Source organism: Heteronotia binoei, chromosome 1 (genome assembly GCF_032191835.1).
Source record: "Heteronotia binoei isolate CCM8104 ecotype False Entrance Well chromosome 1, APGP_CSIRO_Hbin_v1, whole genome shotgun sequence".
Taxonomy (NCBI): domain Eukaryota; kingdom Metazoa; phylum Chordata; class Lepidosauria; order Squamata; family Gekkonidae; genus Heteronotia; species Heteronotia binoei.
In genome coordinates, this window is record NC_083223.1 from 119,621,637 (window position 1) to 119,641,209 (window position 19,573).

At 46.4% G+C, this 19,573-nt stretch overlaps 1 protein-coding gene across 2 annotated transcripts in view; it reads right to left on the reverse strand.

Annotated features, from left to right (window-relative positions):
• SGK1 (serum/glucocorticoid regulated kinase 1) overlaps positions 1-19,573 on the reverse strand; it is a 110,926-nt gene that overhangs the window by 5,257 nt on the left and 86,096 nt on the right. The window contains exons 1-3 of one of the 2 annotated variants that reach the window (XM_060239759.1): positions 1,320-1,568; positions 1,019-1,094; positions 294-369 (exon numbers count right to left, since the gene is read on the reverse strand). In XM_060239759.1, the coding sequence (XP_060095742.1) occupies positions 294-369; positions 1,019-1,094; positions 1,320-1,395 (228 nt within the window). In that variant the 5' untranslated portion in view covers positions 1,396-1,568. Of the gene's footprint in view, positions 1-293; positions 370-1,018; positions 1,095-1,319; positions 1,569-19,573 lie in introns of those variants that run through there. The other variant, XM_060239747.1, reaches the window with a different exon arrangement.

Consider the following 19,573-nt stretch of genomic DNA (forward strand, 5'->3'; position numbering starts at 1 on the left):
CTAAATATTTTCTCTACAGGGAGCATAAGGGATACTCATGTCATAGGGTCAAGGACAAGACTTCCAAGTTGACACAGGAAGGTTTAGCCAAACATTTTTTCTGTACATTACATTACTTTGTATTTTTCCCCCAAAGTGTTCCTTTCCTATTTATATCATTGCAAAGTATTCCAAGTGAAAAAGCACACATATCGGATAAAGGCAGAAAAAAGGGTTTTAAAACCTGTTTCTATTTCTGACACAGTAAACTCTTCTCTGGAAAAAAAAGACTGCACACAATAAAAGCTACTTACTGGAGGTGAAGGATTGGCATTCATAAGTTCAGGCTCTTGAGGCTGGGAGATTTTCAAAATAGATTGAACTTCAGGGCTGCAGAGATTAGACAGGACATTATTATTAGCCCAACAGCAGAAAGTGAACAGTTAGAACAGTATCTCGCCACTAGGGGGCACACGAACATTCTCTGCTCCAGAGAGTTTCAGGTTGGCAGTTCTGAAACAGTTTATTAGGTTGCAGGGCTAAGAAGAAATGAGAGACAGGAACAAACCCTTCTTAGCTAACAGACTTGGGTTTCCTCTGTTTAAAGGTCAGAGGATGGTCTTGAGAATAAGAAAATCTAGACTGGCATCTATTTCCCCATGTATTGGGCCCTAAACACTAAAACTGTGCTGCATGCATGCAGGCATTTTAAAAGAAAAGCAAATTAACCTCAGAACATTCCATTTCAACAGCTCCTGTTTTAAAGCCAAGAATCCCAGAAACTCTTCATGTTCATTAGAACTGTCAAATTTGAACACAACTAAAGCTGCACTGTCAAGTATAGAGAGTAAGGCAATGAGGCTTACTTCTGAACATGCTGCAATTTTTTAAAAAAACAAAAACAAAACAACACACACATACACAAAAGTCACATTTTAGACTTTTGTGTCACACACATTTAGACTAAATGAATCCACCACCCAGTATGGTTTCATAAATAAATGACGTTCACTTTCGGCATTGTTGCAGTGATACTTACTGCTTGCATGCATAGGAATTGGTAGCGATTTTTTGAATGAAGTCATTCAGCCCCATTCTCCTCTGTTTCATGAAAGCTGCAAATTTAAAAAAACAAAACAAAACTATTAATACAAAAGAATCCTGCGATCTCTTGCGCTGATTTCTTTTCTTCGAATCCCTTCACAATCCAATCTCTCCAGGCAAGAGAACTCCTGGGCAAGGGGACCTTCAAAAAGAGCTGCTTTCCCCCCTTCTAGCCAGTTCTACCGGAGAGGCGTGCGGCTGTCCCTTCCCAGCTCTTCTCCTCCCGCTGCACTCACCGATGAGTATGGCCACCATGCCCCTCATCTTTGAATAGGTGAGCGTGGATCCCGAAGCTTCAGTTTTGACTGTCATTGCTGAGCTGGGCAGTGCGTCAGTCGGCAGAAATAATCCAAGCCGACCAAATAAAGGACGGAGGCAATCAGCACCACAGCCAGCCGGTTAGTTCGTTAGGCGGCTCAGCACAGAGAGGAAGGAGCAGCGACACACACATACACAGTGAAACACACACACAACCACTAGCGATTACGCCGCGCTCTCGCTCGCCAGAGGACTTTATATGCCAGCCTCGCCGGGGGGGGGGGGGTTGAGGAGGAAGAATGGGAGGAGTCCAGGGAGAACAATGAGGAAGAGGCTCGCTCGCCCCTCCTGGCGCCCGGAGTCTCCTGGAGTCTTCCGGGCCTGGCGCCCCGCCCTTCCCCTCCCTTGATGTCGCAAGGAACACGCAAGCCGGGGGAGAGGCGAGGAGCCCGCGTTTTCCGCACAGCACAGTGGCTGAAAGGCAACCTGGCGATGGCAGGGAAGCCCTCCCACCCACACACTTTGCACTCTTGAAAGCCGCGTTCCCCGGAGAAAGAAGACAGACCCCTTCCTCGATTTCAGACGGCAGCTTAAGCCTGTTGAAATCGATGGATTTAGACTCTCTAAAGCGGGGTAGGATTGCGCTGTGGATCCCTGCACCCAGGATGCTTTTTCTTTTGGAGGGGGGGGGGGTGTTACACCGACCCAATGATGACAAAGTGAAGCTAATCACAACTTTTTTAGCTTCACAACACGCTTAAATTCTAATTCCACCATTGATTCCAGACCAGAACCCATGTTCCTGTTACAGTAAAAAAAGGAGTTGTGTTGCACTGTTTTACGCCAGTAACTGAGTTTCTACCCTCAGCACCTCAGTTCTACGTAAAATATGTCCTTTAATGGACATACATTTTGTTTCTATATAGACCACAACACGATCCCTTATTTCAGATACTCAGATACCCTTATTCAGAGATAAAATCGTGCCTCCCTCGCTAGATCCCCCGCTTTCTAAAAGTGGCTCCGGAGATGGGGCCGGTTTCCTAGCCTTGGCAAATTCGTCTGATCACTACAAAACCGCGGGAACTTTTTTCCCCCAGGGACCGTACAACCTAATGATGAAAACAGGTATTTCTGAGCACGTACAGAGTACTTTCCTTTCCAGAAAGCACCTACCACCACAACCAACTTTCCTCCCACCAACTTCAGAGACTAGGGTTTAAAGGCTTCCAAAGACCGGTATATCCCGGGTAGGCTGGAGCCGTCCTCCACACTCAATTTAAACCCTGGCTTGTGTAACTTTAAGCCTCTGCACTCCTGTTTAGAAATCCGACGGAGTTTGCAAACAACCCGGTCGAGCCAAAGCAAAAGCCAAACGAAAGCCACGTGATGGTTTTGTATTTTAAAAATGTGAGCTTTCAACTCTACATAACTCTTCGTGGGGCTGGATTTTTTTTTTAACGGAAAGGGAACAATGTTCAGATCACATGTTTGCGTGGGGTGCTGAATGCCCGGCGGACTTGAAAATGTTTGAGAATAAATCCCATTTAAAGTCAGCGTGACTTACGTCTGAGTAAACGGACAGAAAGTCTTGTAACTCTGCTTGATTTCCTTTACACCCAATTACGCAGAAACATTTGTATAGAGGCGTTCTTTTGTGTCCTTGAAATCAACTGGCTTACTCGAAGAATTAAATGTACTCCCCTGGAGTAAACACCCTAAGGCTCTCAGCCTGCCTCAGAACCGGCAAGTCTAATGTATGACGCCGTGTCTCCCTCCGTTCCCCCTCCCCCATTCCCCTAACCACTTCAAAGCCAAGGTCACACAGTGAAACAGCAACTATGGGGGTCAAAGCCCTCGCTGCTTATCAGGTGGCATTTCTTAACTGCGAAACAGCGTCGTGCCAGGACGGACAGTTCGGCAACATGCGCATTGGTTGCATTCGCTGGCAACCACTTCGCCGCTCAAAGCAGATTCAAAGGTATCCTTTGCCAAAGAGAAGCGTCTAGGGGCGGAGAGAGGTTTAAGCAACTACTGTCACTTAAATTATTCATACCCAGGCTTGATAAAGAGGAAGATGCGCTGGTTCCTGTGGCTTCAAGGCCTTCAAGCAACAAGCATAAGAAAACGAAGCATCATTTTAAAAAATATCAGAGTGTCTTACCAAAATCCCCATCCAGAACTAACAGCTCTTTCCCCCCTCGTTCTTACAGCCACAGCAAGTTCTTATTCGGGTCAGAACTGCAAAGGTCAGTTTGCGGTGGTTGGAAAGGTGAGCACGTGTATGAGAGAGAGAGAGCGCTCCAATGGAAAAGGATCGCTGGGCAGCAAAACCAGCCTCAGTCGCCCGGGATGAAGGTTGATAAGCAATTGCCTTTCCTTCAATGAACTGCAGGGAATGACTCAGGGGAAGGAGGTTTCCTGTCCAGGCTTTCTCAGTTCAATAAACAAGAGTCGCTTCAAGGCGATCGGCGGGGCCTTGGAATGGACTGGCTGGCTGGAATATTTCCGAAAACGCCTTTTTAAAACACTGGGCCAAAAAGGCACGACACAAACAGATCCAGCCTGCCCTGGTGAAAGGACGTGATGGAAATCTCCCATATGTGCAAAAGCAACCGTGGGGGTGAAGCTGCCTTTGCTTCCAATTCATTCTTTTTATTTGCATAGTAGCTTAAGAACATAATGTACCAGAGTGATGTTATTTATTTATTTCTAAGCATTATGCAAAATGTGAGATTTGTTTAGGAATGGAGTTGGTCTGGACTCCACCCAGTGGTGACCTGAAGGGCATATGGCAAAGGAAGGGCCACATATTCCCATGAACATGGGGGTGGGAAGGGCAAAAAGGCTGCCATTTGGACCCAGCTGCATTCCCTTGTTAATAGCACTGTTCTATGGGGGGGAGGGGGGGAGACTGCGTTCCAGCTTCATTGTCAGTGGTTGACCACATTCCAAACTCATTCCATTCCATCCACACCATTGAAAATCTAACACAAATGTAAATGACCTCCATTCCACACCCTCCTCCAGCCTGAGGAATCAATGAGAGGCCAGCTTCTACTAAGCAGGTAGCAAAATAACTGGGTAGGGGTGATGGGGGGGGGAGCGACATTTGACATGCAGGAAGTTGCCTACATTTTTGGTTGCTGGTAGTCCAGTGCTGCTTTCTGTTCTGTTTTGTAATATAGCCAAGTCATTCAAGTCAACCCATGTTTGCAAAGCGCCATTGTTATTTAGTTAAAATTATGTTTTGAGTGCAGCAGCCCTTCCAAATTGGTATATGGCTTTCCGGACTCCCTTCAAACCATGATCCTCTCTCTCACTCTCTCCATAGCCTGAATGGTGTCATAGATCCAGAGCCATCCTGTTAATGTGAAAGGAAAAAGGCCTGCAAGCTTGTGGTTATTTTATCCTGAATTCTATAGGATTTAATTTCAAGCCAATGTGCAGCCTATAACTTCTGCCCTTACTGGTTTAGTTTTTAAAATGACTTCAAATGGGCACAGCAATGCACTTGGGGTTCTTTTTATGTGGAGGGCACACTGGCCTCTGTTCAAAAATCTCAATTTCCCCTTTATGGTGTGTGCACACACATGACACAAGGCAACATTTTGCAATGATGCTTCGCTAACATGGGTTGACTTGAATGACTTGGCTGTATTACAAAACAGAACAGAAAGCAGCAGCGGACTACTAGCAACCAAAAATGTAGGCAATTTCCTGCACGTCAAATGTTGCTTCTCCCCCATCACCCCCACCCAGTTATTTTGCTAATTCAAGATTACAATATTTGCATTTTAGCTAATCCAAACCAAAAAGCTACTATGACTGGAGCAACTATATCTCAGCTGTATACTTACTGAAAACATGACAGCTTTCATCATTCTTTACAAAAACCCTCCCTGCAGAGGAATCAACGCTCAAATGATGAGGTGTCCAAGCTTCCAAACAGCTTTCTTCTTCCATTCCTGGACTTCCTAGTTTTCCTATAAGTTATTTCCTCCTGCAAGAACTGCAGGACAGTTCCTTGGAGACTCTGACAACCATGGGATTGAAAACTTCAGTAAGCAGCACACTCTCAAGCAGCGCATGAAGACAACCCACAGTTCCCCCTAATGCACATGCTCCACTACTCCTCCTTTTCCATAAACAGTTCAAAGTGCTCAGCCCTCAAATGCCGTTGGAGCCCTTTAGAGGCAGTTGAGTCTTCATTCATTCATGCATTCATTCATTCATTCATTCATTCAAACAGTCCTTTGGTACCCCTGAGGTATCCTAAACTGTCACATGAGAGCTGAAAGAAACTTTGTGGATATTTTTCCTCCCTCTTGGTAATAATTCCAAAAGAGAAGCTGCATTGCAGCTAAATAAATGAATAAATTAATGTAGTACTTAATTAATGTAATACTGTGGTACTTTGAAGAAAAACACATTTTTGTTCTCACACAAAGTTTTGTGGGCTAAGAGATGGGCACATCTGCAAAAACAAAAACTTTGGTAGTCTTTTAAGGAGCCATGTGATTCTTGAAGTTCTCTTTTCCCTTTCTGGTGACACCTAATGAGACCTCATTGTTGCTTCCTTTGTGTGCCTGATTTTCCTTTACCTCTTCCAAGGAAAAATTATGAAAGCCTAGAGCAGTCTTGTTTTACCTATTTGTTTCACACCCAGCATCAAAGATTTGATTGGCATAGACAGTGATGATTAACAAAAGGATGTAGAACCCAATAATTATGAGATATAGGGCATTTTCTAGCAGAGGTGACGCTCATCATTTCCTGGAAGATCCAGTGGGAAGGAAGATGGCTTTCCCATGCGCTCTGGCAGCATTTGTTTACCTCGTCAAATTAAAAGGTTTTAACTGAACCTCCACTTGCCCCTCTGTTGCTTCTTTTACCCCCTTTCCCTTTTGAACAACCTTCTTCCATCGTCTGATTAAACTGAATGCAGTCCATATTCCTAGGCCAAGATCCCACAGATCTGCAGACCGCTACCATTTCTGTCCTGACCTGGATGGTCTAACTAAGCGAAGCAGAGTCAGCCCATGTTAGTATTTCGGGCCACACCAAGAAAGTCCAGGGTTGTTAGGCAGAGGCAGGCAACAGCAAACCACCTCTGAACCTCTCTTGCCTTCAAAGCCCCATGGGGTCACCATAAGTTAGCTGCGACTTGACAGTGCCTTACAGGAGGCCAGTTTTTGCTATTGTAGCTAAGGCACGTGCTGCAATCACAGGAGCTTATAAATACTGCACAGATAGGTTCTTCTGCTCTTCCTTCTTTTCTTAAATTTGTTTGCAGCTGCAGCTGCCCTTGAACTAATCCCGTCGGTGCAGTAAAAAAATTCAATTCACCCTTCAACCCTTTTTTGAAACACCCAATGGAACCACTGCTTCCTCTAATCCCCCCCCCCCCCCCCACACACACTGAGCAGAGCAGTTCACATCCTGAGCAGACTGTAACTGCTGCAATCCTAAAATTGATAATGGGCAGTGCAAGACCCTGTGTGGCTCCAGACTGCTGTTGTGGGACTTCCACTGAGTGACTTCCAGCCACAGCTTAGAGGGAACACTGGATGGAACCATCTTTTTTAGAGAAACTGAAATACTCTTCCTCATTAAGTCAGAAGTTGTAAATAACTGCAAAAGGGTCCCCCCCCCCCAAATGAATCTTCAATCCGAAACCTGCCTGGAAAATAGCTTTTTAACCAACCTTTCAGTGAAGATTTTTCTTCTTTTCCTCTCATGGTCTATTCTCTTCCTCTTCAGCCTCTTTAAATCCCAATTCAAAGGTGAAAAACAGTTCTGTAATGCCGCTGTAAATCCTTATTTTGTTATAATCCCCAACACAACGTCTCTTTCTGTGGGCCTTCTGTCCCCAAAGGAGGCCAGCAGTAAAATGAAGAAGGTGGCAGCTCTGCCTGCCCATTTTATGAACCTCGTATTTAAAGGTCATTTACATACAGAAGTTCACCATTAGACACGCGGTTGCAACATAACCCTCAACTGTACTGAAATCACCAGCTGATTATTATACACACAACACAACATGCCCGCACACACCTAGTGCGGCAACGAGAAATTCAGGTCTGTTAAAAGTGATGCATCAGCACAGCAACAGGATCCTGGAGAGACTTTCAAAACACAGTTTAGAAAAGAAGGGGACGGGGGAGGAGCAGAAAGAGCCTGTAAAGCTTCGCTGCAGTGTGGCTTCATAGGACTTCACCAGATAAAGTAGCCTGCTGCTTGAGAGCACCACCATATAGTTTTTAGCTTTTTAACATTAATTTATATTTGTATCTGTATTTGTATTTATATTGTGAATTGATTTTACCTGTATTGTCATATCATGATACTATATCATGACAGATTGTAAGCCGCCCTGAGCCTGCCCCGGCGGGGAGGGCGGGGTATAAGTAAAACTTATTATTATTATTATTATTAGAGCCCCGGGAGAGGTTTTGAGATTTCTGATGTAGTGTTTGCCTGTAGTGACTGATTGTTGGACGGATTGGATTGTTGCAGAAGGATCTCACCCAGCCCGGTTTAAAACCTGTAAGATGTGCTACAAGGCCTTGAATGTTAATGCTACGGAGCAAAGCTTGCAGGGATCGCAGGCCGAAAGCTGTGTAACGAGGGATCATCTGCTTTGCATTGTGCTTTACGTCAAAGCGGTGCCGGAAGCCGCCGGTCGTGCAGCCGGCTGGCTGTCTCTTGTCTTCTCTCCACCCGCCCACCCCGCTTCCCGTTTTCTCTTTTTAGCAGCGGAGGGAGACAGCTGGGCTCCTGATCATGTGTCATTTCAGAGGAAAGAGTCAAATTGTTGAGACTCCTTTTCCTGTCGACCGGGACGGCGGAGAGGTGGAGGCTGAAGCAGCAGGGCGTCCCTTTGCAATACTGGCACCTTAGCGCTTCCGAACAGGAAAGCGTGAAGTACACAAAGAGGACTTTCCCGTCTCCGCGCCCGGGAGACCGACTTACAGCCTCCGCATGACGTCTCTTGCCCTGTCACTCTCAGTTCTCCGGTGGCTCGGGCTTCCCCGCCCTTCACTTAAGGGCACACCAGGGGCGCTCGCGCTCCCTTTCTTTTCTGCACGAGGGTTTCAACGTCAGTTGACAGGGCACCGGCAAGAACCGGCCATTAAGTACTCCGGTCCTTCATTTTAAAGGGCTGGCTCTTATTATCTCAGTACCGCAGGACTAATGAACCTCCTGAATATATATCCTATTGCAGAAATCTAAAGTTTACATAGAATGCTCTTTGAAACTCTGGTGTCTGTTCTCAGAAGCAATTCCCACCCCAGGTTCTTTTCTTCCCTACCACACTTTTGTGCAAAGGGAAGTGAATGTCTCATCTGAGCCTGGCTTTCCTCAGCTCATTGCTTTGGGGGTCAGAATGTGTGTTCCCCTAGGGGCCAGTGCCCCTGATAGCGCCCTATATGTAAGGTGACTAAGTTAAAGTCTGTTCCACTGGGCTGGAAAATTCCTTCAGACAGCCAGTGCACACAAACTCAGAGGCAGCTGGAAGCCTTGGGGTGTGGCAGCAGACTGATTGATGGGAGAAAGTGTCTGGGCATAGGAAAGGGAGGGGCAGCCAGTTAGTCGAAGAGAGACCTTGCCTTGGGGCATGCAGTTTGTGGATCTTGAGGGACAAAGTACTGCAAAACCGGGAATCTCCTCAGCCTCCTGTGTAACATTACCCATGCAAGCAACATAATGGAGATGAAGAAGTCCAGGCAGGGTGCCAAAAGGGGAGCCTTAAGTATCTCAAGTGACCCAATAATGCCTTGGTAAGCCTTCTAAACAGTAGGCACTGGCACACACAGTTTAGAAAAGAGGTCAGGTCTGCTATGTGAAACCCTATTTGTAGAGATTTCAGGGTTAGGATCTGCATACAAAGCATATGCGCATATATTTACATGAAGCCTGTGCTGGATCTCTCTCTGCTAATCACTGGTAGCTCAGATGCCTACCAGAATAAAATAAATAGTCCAGTATTATTAACCCCAAACTGAAGAAGGTGGGGGACATGTTGCTGAGAGATGCATCTGTCTATTACATTTTATCCTGTCATTCTTCCTAGGAGCTTAGAGTTACATACATGTTTCTACTTCCTTAATTTTATCATCACAACAATCCTGTGAGGTAGGTTAGACTGAGACAGAGTAACTAGATAATACCCAAGTTGAAGAGTTGTAGGGTTGAAATTGTAAGTGGCATATGACAACCTACATAGCACTTCAGTGTTATTATTTCCATACAGATGGTTGATGTTTGGGGTGGAGAGAGAGGGAGGGAGAATATGGTTTAGGTCCTGTAAAGCAGAACAATACTGTCTTGCAAAATTCTTTCTATTCTCCACTTCCTGTAACCACTATAGTTGTTGGGAAGCCAGCTCTAAGTAAGTTCCCTTAGCTATTTATGGCTTCATAAGAAGAGTTTGTACACATGTAAATAAGTGTTTAGACTGGAGTTTGCTTATTGCTTTATTGGGGATTCCTAACTTTTGGCGGAATTTCATGTAATTCAAATTCATGTATGCAATTCTGAACCTGTGGATGGAAAAGCCCAAAGAATAGGACCAAATATACAGAGGAGAAATATTTCTGGGGATTCGTCCCAGGTTTGAAGGAAGAAGAATGTCTTCGAGGGAGGGAGCTCTTGTGATGTTATATCATGAGATCTTGGGTCCCATTTTGGAAAAGGAAGGAGCAGTCACCAGCTGCCACTGGAGCCAGGCAGGAAGGAGGGATGATGGGGGGCTTTTGGTTTCCTCCCCATGCATGAGCCGGACAGGCAGAGGTGATGGCAATGTGGGCAAATGGACTGGCTGCCAAATTGCCAGCCAAGTTGACAAGTGGGGTTCCCCCCCCCCCAAAAAAAAATTTCCTGTGAGTCTCATAGGTCCCCCACTTCTATAATGCTATATTGGAGCCTCAGGGACAAAACCAGCAGTCTAAATGGTTGGAATTTAGGGCATTTTTTGCAGAAAAAGTGCAGCAGGAAGTCATTTGCATATTAGGCTACACCCCCTGACACTAAGCCATCCAGAACTGTGTTCCTATGAGTTTCTGTTAAAAAAAAAGCCCTGGACAAAATATATATTCCACCCATTCCTAACCATTTGGAATGGTTTATTTGCTTGAAACAGAACAGGTGAGGATGAATATAGAAAATAGTTTATTGTTTATAGAATAATAATATTCTGCTCATTAAAAATTTAGCCTGCCTTCCATACAGTGTTTCTTTTGTAAGATATGGTTCCAGATTTTAATAAAAGGAGATACTGCAATTCTAGCAACTTTCATTTTCTGATATATCAAAAATATTAGTATCATGCTGTTAAGGTTTACTCTGATTAAATCTCAACTTCCTATTTACTGTGGAGTGCTTTTTTTTTCTTTTAAGGATTAGAACCTTAATTTTCATGTAGCCAGATTCTGTGAATCCCTGCGTTGTGAAGGCAGCTCACAGGAATAGGAACAGAGAGGGTATCCTTATATAGAACAATATCACAGCAGATAGCATTGGACCAGCAGCTTAACTTGGCACCAAAATGAGTGCCAGTTTGGTGGGATATAACAATCTGTCTCTGTGTTACCCTGTTCTAAAAATCTACTTACTAAAACTTCTGGGCAGGCTGGAGGAATCCTTTGCTGGCCTCTACTAAAGGTGACTATCTGGTAGCTTTTGCCTAGAAAATAGAACCAAGTCAATAAGTGGTCTAATCATGGTTTCTAAGGACTGGTCTGCCCCTGTCAACTCTTACTTTATAATTTCACATACAGTAGCCCTTATCTCTCAATCCACCTCACAAAGGCTTGATGACTGAACCTCTGCAAAAGATCAGTCTTATCCAGTCAAGCCAAAATAATAGTTTTAACCATGTGCAGACCCTAGCCAAAACACATTACATGGAAGTAAGTGAAGAATTTGTTTACCCCAAGAATTTACTTTCCTGTTGGTTTTAACTGGAATTTAATCATGATGTAATCTTAAAACCAATTTAGAATTTAATCAAGACATTCAACCTTAAAAACAACTTGGAATTCAGTGATGAGTAACTTCCTTTCAATTTGCTTTCAGAGCATCTTCTGAGTAATTTTTGCTGAACTGGCCCTATTACATGGAAGCAGGATTACAGAATAATTCACTTCCAGAAAAATGTGTTTATGCCTTTGCTGTAGTCCCAAACACACCTTCAGTGGAAGTAAATCCTTTTGAAACATGTGGAATTTATTTCTGTATAATAGCCATAATCTAAAATGAGAATTAGGTATGTTTAATTAGATCCACTGAGATCAGTGAGTTTAAGCCCAACTATTTTGGCTTCTGGCCATTGCTGAGTTTAGGATTACTGGACAACTAGACATCTTTCTGTTAAGGAGATGGGTCCCTCTGAAGATGCTCTTGTGATCTAATTTGAATGATGCACTCTCCCAAACATAAATCCAGACCCTCTTTTATTTCACTTTTCGGCTAGGCATATAGCAGGTTTACAGCATTGTCAATAAGAAGCTTTAATACAGGAGATTAGAGGAGCAGGATCATAAAGTGATCGGCAATTGGACTAGAAAAAGCTATTCCCCTGCATGGAAAATTACAGCATGTTTTAGTGACTTTGACCTGTAGTTAAAATACATCTGACAGAAAATATTTCTTAAGATTCTTCCACTTTCATTCCAAAGTCTTCTTTCTCTTGGTTGTTGGCAGCTAGTGAGAAAAAATTCCTTTTCTTTTACAAGGTGCTTCCATTTCCCTCTGTGAATGGTTTTTGGTTCAGAGTTCTTGGATATGAAATTTTTGAACTAGCTGGCTTATAAAAATTACTTATTTTTATATTCATGGACATCCAAAGAAGAATGGGAAATTTAAAACCATATATACAGTTTTAAATATATATGTAGTCATTAGGATCAAATTTACTCAGAAGGGCATTGTTTCAGAGGACTTAGTTTGATAATGTGTTAGGACTGAGGTGAAAAATGTGTTAGGACTGGAAGGAAAATGGTATATAATACTCATACAAAGAAGATCAATTGTTTTTCAGGAGGCAAAAAGAAAAAATCCAAAAGTGTCTGAGGGACTTTTACTAGGTTCTTGTGACATATTTTTTATAGAGCACAGACAACAAACTTAGATGTGTGAAATACATTTCCTGGGTAGCTGATTATTATAAATGATTGTATTTTGCAAAACAGAGTAATAAATCAGGTAAGATTTGTCATCTATCCTGATGTGAGGTTAATATAATTTAGCACCCCTAACATCAAAAAGTAGACATGTAACACATAAAAAGAAAATAAATATTCACTGGAAAAGACCCTGATGCTGGGAAAGATTGAAGGAAAGAAGAAAGGGACAGCAAAGGATGAGATGGTTAGACAGTGTTATTGTTGCAATGAACATGAATTTGAGCGAACTTAGGAGGATGGTGGAAGATAGAAAGGCCTGGCATGATGTGGTCCATAGGGCTGCAAAGAGTCGGACTTGACTTTGCGAATGAACAACAACAATCGCAGTTCCCAAACTGAGCCCTTGTGTGCACTCGTTTCAAAAGTGGTCCTTGCATAAAACTGGCAGATTGCCCCAGGTGAGTGGAGCCCTACACCCCCCCACACACCAATGCCATTTCATCAGGAAAGGAACCTCCAAATACCAAGAACTCCATATCCACACAGTTGTGAGAAAGTGTATTGATCTTAGCTGAAATGTTCATCCATGTAATTTCTTCAGGAGCCATGTGGACTTGCAACCAAGCCAGAATCACATTGCAATAACACACAAAATAATGCACTTTCAATCCACTTTCCAACTGGATTTTACTGTGTGAACGGTAAAATCCAGTTGAAAAGTGCACTGAAAGTGGATTGAAAGTACATTATTTAGTGTGTGTGATCACAGCCCATTGTATGGTAACTCCACATATGGCTGAAAACATAGCCCCTGTAATCTGCACTATGCCAATTTTTCAATCTGCTACAAGTAGACGAGTCATGGTGCAGGCTTTACAACTGAAGGAATCCAGTTTGTCTCTTTTCTGATTCATCTTAGTGTATGTATATTTGTGAATGTGTGTGTCCATGTAAACAGTAAATGTGTTTCAAATTATTATTGTGTATGTATACTTTTTATTGCAGGCTATTAATTCAGCCTTCCATCTTTCCAAGGTCGGTAAAATGAGTACCCAGCTTGCTGGGGGGAAAGTGTAGATGACTAGGGAAGGCAATGGCAAACCAATCCGTAAAAAGTCTGCTGTGAAAACATTGTGAAAGCAATGTCACCCCAGAGTCGGAAATGACTGGTGCTTGCACAGGGGACTACCTTTACCTTTATTAGAGAAGTGAGAATGCAGAACTCTTATTAGTGGGAATTCGATGCTTGCAGCCTGCAGCAACGCTGCTAGGCTGCATTAGCAAAGTTTGCCTCCCTGGGAGGGAAGGGAGGATCTACAGCCCGTTTGGGCGCATATTTGAGGGGGCGGGGCCAGTCTGTTGTAATGGCCAGACCTCTGCTCCCTGCTTCAGTCCCAACGACAATTGGTCCGGGTGGGTTGTTTTTAAGCTCACTGAAAGGTGTGGGTGTGAGGCCCTTCCTCCTTGTCGGGGCCAGTGTAGTTCGTGTGGGGAACAGGTGCGGCGCTTGGAGCCACGTGTTTCGGCTGCTTTAGGGTTTGAACTTCTCGTGGGAGCTGTATGCTCCGTGGGTCATCTGAGGCTGCTTGGATGAGCTCCTCGGGTCGTCGGTGGCTGTTTGGAGTGAGCTTCACATAAGGTGTTTCTATTGTTTTTATTTGCTTGGGGTGGCCATCCCTCTCCCTCCTTTTGGCAAGGAAGTGTTTTTTTTGTTTTGTGTGCTTTTACTCCTGGCAGGAGTTGGGGGGAGGGTTGCCCTAACTGGGTCGCCTTATTGCTTCCCTGCTATTTGTGTGGGGTGTTGGCCATTTTGGGTCCCCTTTCTTCTTTAAGGGAGGGTGGCCATTTTAGAAAGCTCTTGTGTGGAAGCCATTTTGAGGGTTTGCCCTAGCTTACAAAGATACCTGGTAGAAAGGGGTCAGGTAAGTCAAAAGGGAAACAGCCAGCGCCAAAGGCCCCTAAGGCCCCTGCTAAGAGGCCTCCACCTCAGTTGTCATCTTCTGATGAGGAGGGTGATGAGGCAGTTAATGCTAACATTATGCAAAGGCTGAGGGTGCTGGAGCAGGCGTCAGGCATTCCTCCATCTGAAGGGGCAGGAGTGGAAAGGGCTTCTAAGAGGGGGCTCCAAGCGAATGTGTTAACCAGGTTGTCTATACTTGAGGGCAGATCTGGTGCATTCATCACTGGCAGTCCCATGGGTCTCAGCGATCCAGACGTGGGATCGGTGTCATCATCAGGAGCTGCTGGAACTGGGTCAATGCTGGTGCCTGCTGGATCTGTTGGTAAGGCTGGGGACATTTCGCAGGCATATGCTGGGCTGGCTTGACTTGGGGGCCTTGGGGTCCTGCTTCGCTTGCTGGGCAGGACATCCCTGCTGGGAGTGCAGGGTTTGCTTCCTCCACAGGCATGGGCTCGTTATCAAACTGGGCTTGGCCAACTGGACAATGTGGCCCCTGTGGAGCTTGGCAGGGTGTGAGGCAGCAGGGTATTGCAGGCTCTTTTATGGGAAGATGGGGAGCCCCTTCTCCTTATGGGACGGTTCCTTTTTCCACCTTACCTTTTGGGAAAGTTGCTTTGCCTTTAGGGGATCATTTGTTGCCTGCAACAAAAGATAAGATCCTAAAGGGGGAGTATGTCGATATCTTCTCCCTCCTGTTCCGGGAGTTGGAGAAGAAGGATAAGGAAGAGCTGGACGACAAGGAGAAAGAAAAATTGAAGAAGCGCAAGGGCTAATTGGCTGCCGAAGTTTTTTATCTATGCTGGAATGATTGCACGGGCCCAGCCTTGGAGGGTGGCTGCGCTCATCCAATACATGGATATAATTTATGAAGTGTACACTATGTTTAGTGGGCCTGCCTGGATTTAATATGATGAGGAATTCAGGATGAGGGCTGCATTGTACCCTTCCCTTCAGTGGGACTGCATTTACCAGCAGCTGTGGCTGCAGGTCATGTCTCCTGCCGAGCCAAATTTAGGTGACCGCTCTGACAGCAGTCATTTGGTGACCAGGTCAGTTGCAACCTCCTCAGCTTCGGCAGCCTCTTCCCGCAGTTCTGCGGGGCAGGCGGTTCAACCCCGCCTGCTTTGTTGGGAGTTTGGTTCTCAGGGAGTGTGTAGCAGAAAGGCTTGTCAGTTCAAGCACGAATGCCCCACTCCTTCAATAACTGCCCTAAAGCCTGGGTACGTAAGAATCAAAAGAAATGAGATATTAAATCTGCATTTCGCCTTTTACCAGTTCATCCTGCTGATTTTGAGTTTTTGGGATTTTCTTTTGAGGGTCAATTTTACATGGACAGAGCATTGCCAATGGGCTGCTCTGTATCATGTTCAGCTTTTGAGTGTTTCAGCACATTCTTGGAATGGGCTGTTCGCGAAAAAGTGGGTTTACAGGATGTCATTCATTATTTGGATGACTACCTTTTTGTGGGTCCCATAGGGAATGGGCGTTGTGCACAGTTGCTAACTGGCTTTATGGAGCTGGCCGCAGAACTTGGGGTTCCTTTAGCTCAGGAAAAGACAGAGGGTCTGGCCCCAAAACTGATCTTTTTGGGGATCGAGCTGTCTAGGATACCTTTCCAAAAACTAGCGGATTTAAGGAACAGGATTCGTTCCTTTCTTCTTAAACGGAAGGTCTCCTTGATTGAGTTGCAGCAGCTGGTTGGGCATCTTAACTTTCCTTGCAAAGTGGTTGCCCCTGGGTGAGCCTTTCTCCGTTGGCTTTGTGACGCCATGGCAGGCCTATGCTTGCCTCAGCATAGAACACAGGTTACCAGCAGCATGAGGGAAGATTTGGGAGTTTGGCAAGAATTTTTGGAGTCCCTTAATGCGATCTCCTTTTGGAGGGAAGACATGAGGCTTGAAGCTGAGCTACAGGTCATGTCTGATGCTGCTGGATCTTTGGGTTTTGGAGTCTATTTCCACCCGACATTGGTGTGCTGACGGTTGGCCAGACTCCTGGATGCAGGAAGGAGTGAACCGAGATCTTACGTTTCTCGAGTTCTTTCCCATTCTGGTTGCAATTTGGCTGTGGGGGATGGATATGGCCAATCGCACACTTCATTTTCGGTGCGATAATATGGCGGTAGTCCATGTCATTAATTCCCTTTCAACCAAATCCCAGCAGGTTATGAGGTTGGTGAGGGCCTTCACTCTGCATTGTTTGCGGCTTAACATATTGTTTTTAGCCAAGCATGTTCCTGGGGTGAATAACGGGGTGGCTGACGCTCTCTCTCATAAACAGATGGAGAGGTTTTGTCAGCTGGCCCCAGATGCCAATCGAGAGGTGGCGTCATTGCCCCAGGAGCTATGGCTAATTGGAGAGCCGAGGCCTGCAGAGTGATAGGCCTAGCCATTGTGCCTAGCACCAGGAAGTCTTATGAACGTGCTCTGCGGCAGTTGAAGACTTTAGGGCTGAGGTAGGGTATCGTATTGTTTGGCCCCTCCCGGTGGAGCAGTTGCTCCACTACTGTGTTTCTCTATGAGGTAAGGGACTGGCCGTGCAATCCATTAGGTGGCGCCTGTCTGCATTGGCTTTTGCCAGTAAGGCGCTGGATTATAAGGAGGAAACAGCTGATTTTCGTCTCCAAAAAATGCTGGAGGGGTGGGCCAGAGGCTGGACCTAGGCAGGACACATGGAAACCTATTTCTCCTTTGATTCTTAGGGGTCTGAAGGGGGTTTGGGGCATGGTGTGTGCTTCATATTTTGAGGCCTCTTTGTTTCATGCTGCATCCTTGGTAGCCTTTTTGGGGGCCCTTACAGTCAGTGAGCTAGTGGCTCAGTCCAGAAACAACGTTTCTGGTAATGCTTTGTTGCTACGGGACCTGAGGTTATCTGAGGGCAAAGCGGTCATTACTGTCCGTCGTTCTAAGACAGACCAGGGTCAAAGAGGTACCGTGCTTGAGCTTGGCACCTGCTCCGAGCTTGAGCTGTGCCCAGTTTCTGCTTTGGCTGCTTATTTGGCAGCTCGGGGGTCCAAGGAAGGGTTTTTGTTCTGTCACAATAATGGTAGCCTGCTGACAAAGCATCAGTTTTGGGCGGTGATGTCACAGGCTTTAGATGAGCTGGGGTTGTCTGGGGTGCGGTTTGGGACCCACTCCTTTAGAATTGGGGCAGCTTCAACAGCTGCTGTCCTGGGGTATCCTTCCTCCTCCATTCAGCGCTTGGGACGTTGGCGCTCATCGGCTTACAAATCTTATGTTCGACCTTTGCTCAGTCCCTAGCTTTGCTTGTTTGGCTGAAATGTTACTGGTTTATGTTCTTGTTCGACTGTTTTTTCTTTTTAGATGCTGTTGTTCCTGGCCAGAGGAGCCGAGTTCTCGTCTGTGGCCATAGCCATGTGTTTTGGGCTGCTCATCAGGCGCGGAGAACTTCAGTCAGCTTTCAGCTGGGACTCAGCCAATATGTTTGTATCGAGTGGCAGGGGCGCCGGGGCCTTTCTGTGGCTGGGCCTGCTGCCTTTGTTATTCTAAGGGAGTATGGGCCTTCCTCCTCAGATTTTAATTATTCACCTGGGAGGGAATGATCTCGGGCTAGTAAAAGGCAAGGCATTAGTCTGGCAGGCCCGTGAGGATTTTCAGTACATTAGGGAGCAATGGCCTGGGACCACTATAATTTGGTCAGCCATGATTCTCTGCCTTGTTTGGCGCAGTGCGTGGGACCCTGCAGCTATTGAGAGGGCACGCTATAAAACTAATAAAGAAATTAGGAAGGCATTGGAAGGGGGGGTTGGGCCACTATCTACCCCATCTGGACATTTCTATGGAATTTTCTGACCTCTACAGAGGGGATGGGTGTCACGAGCTTGGGCCAGGCCAGGCGAAGTCCAGGGGCAGTCCAAGGTCTGTAACCGGTGAGCAAGAGTGTCCAAGGTGCCAAAGCCAAATCGTTGTCCAGGTATCGTAGGTCAGAGGTTCGGAAGCCGTAGTCAGAGGGTCCAGAAGTCAAGCCAAGGTCACGAGGTCCAAAGTCAAAAGCCGAAGTGGATGCTAGGACGTCAGGTAGATGACTAGTTGCTTCCACAAAGCCTCCTCCCAAAGCCTACAGCTATATAGCCCTCTGCTGGCTGTTGCCCATTTGGGCTAATTGCTGGCTCAGAGAGGCAGCCAGGATCCTGTTGCAACTCAAGCATCCTTGCTCTTAGAAGGGCCAGAATCCTCTCAAAACTCAGGGCTCAGGGAGCGTCTTGCTTGTGAGCGTGCCGCCCTCCTCCGATCCCTGAGGTCCTGACGGAGGCGGTCACGCACACGCGCCACCCGAGAGGGCGAGGCAGGGGGGCTGGGATCTTCTCCAGCAGGAGGCAGGGGCACTGGTGCAGGTGGCAGGGGCACAGTTTCTGCTGCAGGCTCAACTTCCTCTACAGGGTCCCCAGCACCCATGACACTATCCCCCCCCCAGGGCCCCCCTCCGTCGAGGGGCCTGGGAGGTCGGGGTGGTCGTTGTGGAACCGGTGCACCAAGTCTGGGGCATGAAGATTGTCCACGGGCTCCCAAGACCGGTCTTCTGGGCCGTATCCCTCCCAGTCCACAAGGTACTGGAGGCCTCCACGATGGTACCGGGAGTCCAGGATCTGGAGCACCTCGTATTCTTCTTCATCATCCACCAACATTGGTGGTGGTGGCGGTGGAGAAGGAGGCCGAGCTGGGTCAGGGCGTGCAGCTGGAACAAGGAGGGAGCGATGGAACACGGGGTGAATGCGGAGGTGGGGTGGCAACTGGAGCCTGAAGGCGACGGGGTTTATTTGTTTTAAGACAGGGTAGGGTCCAATGAACCGCGCATCCAGCTTGTGAGACCGACCAGGCCGGCGCAGGTAGCGAGTTGAGAGCCACACCTGATCCCCCGGCTGGATTGGGGGGCCTTCCTGCCTCTTCCGGTCCGCAGCTAGTTTATAGGCTTCCTTGGCCCGCTGTAGCTGCTCTCGGAGCAAGTCTTGGCTGGCGCGGAGTTCTTGCAGGTAGGCCTCAACGGTGGGGACATTCGTGGGTGGCAGGATCGCCGGGAAGAACCGAGGGTGGTACCCGTAGGTTGCAGCAAACGGGGTCATTTGGGTGGAGGAATGGACCGCGTTGTTGTATGCAAATTCCGCTAGAGGCAACAGAGTGGTCCA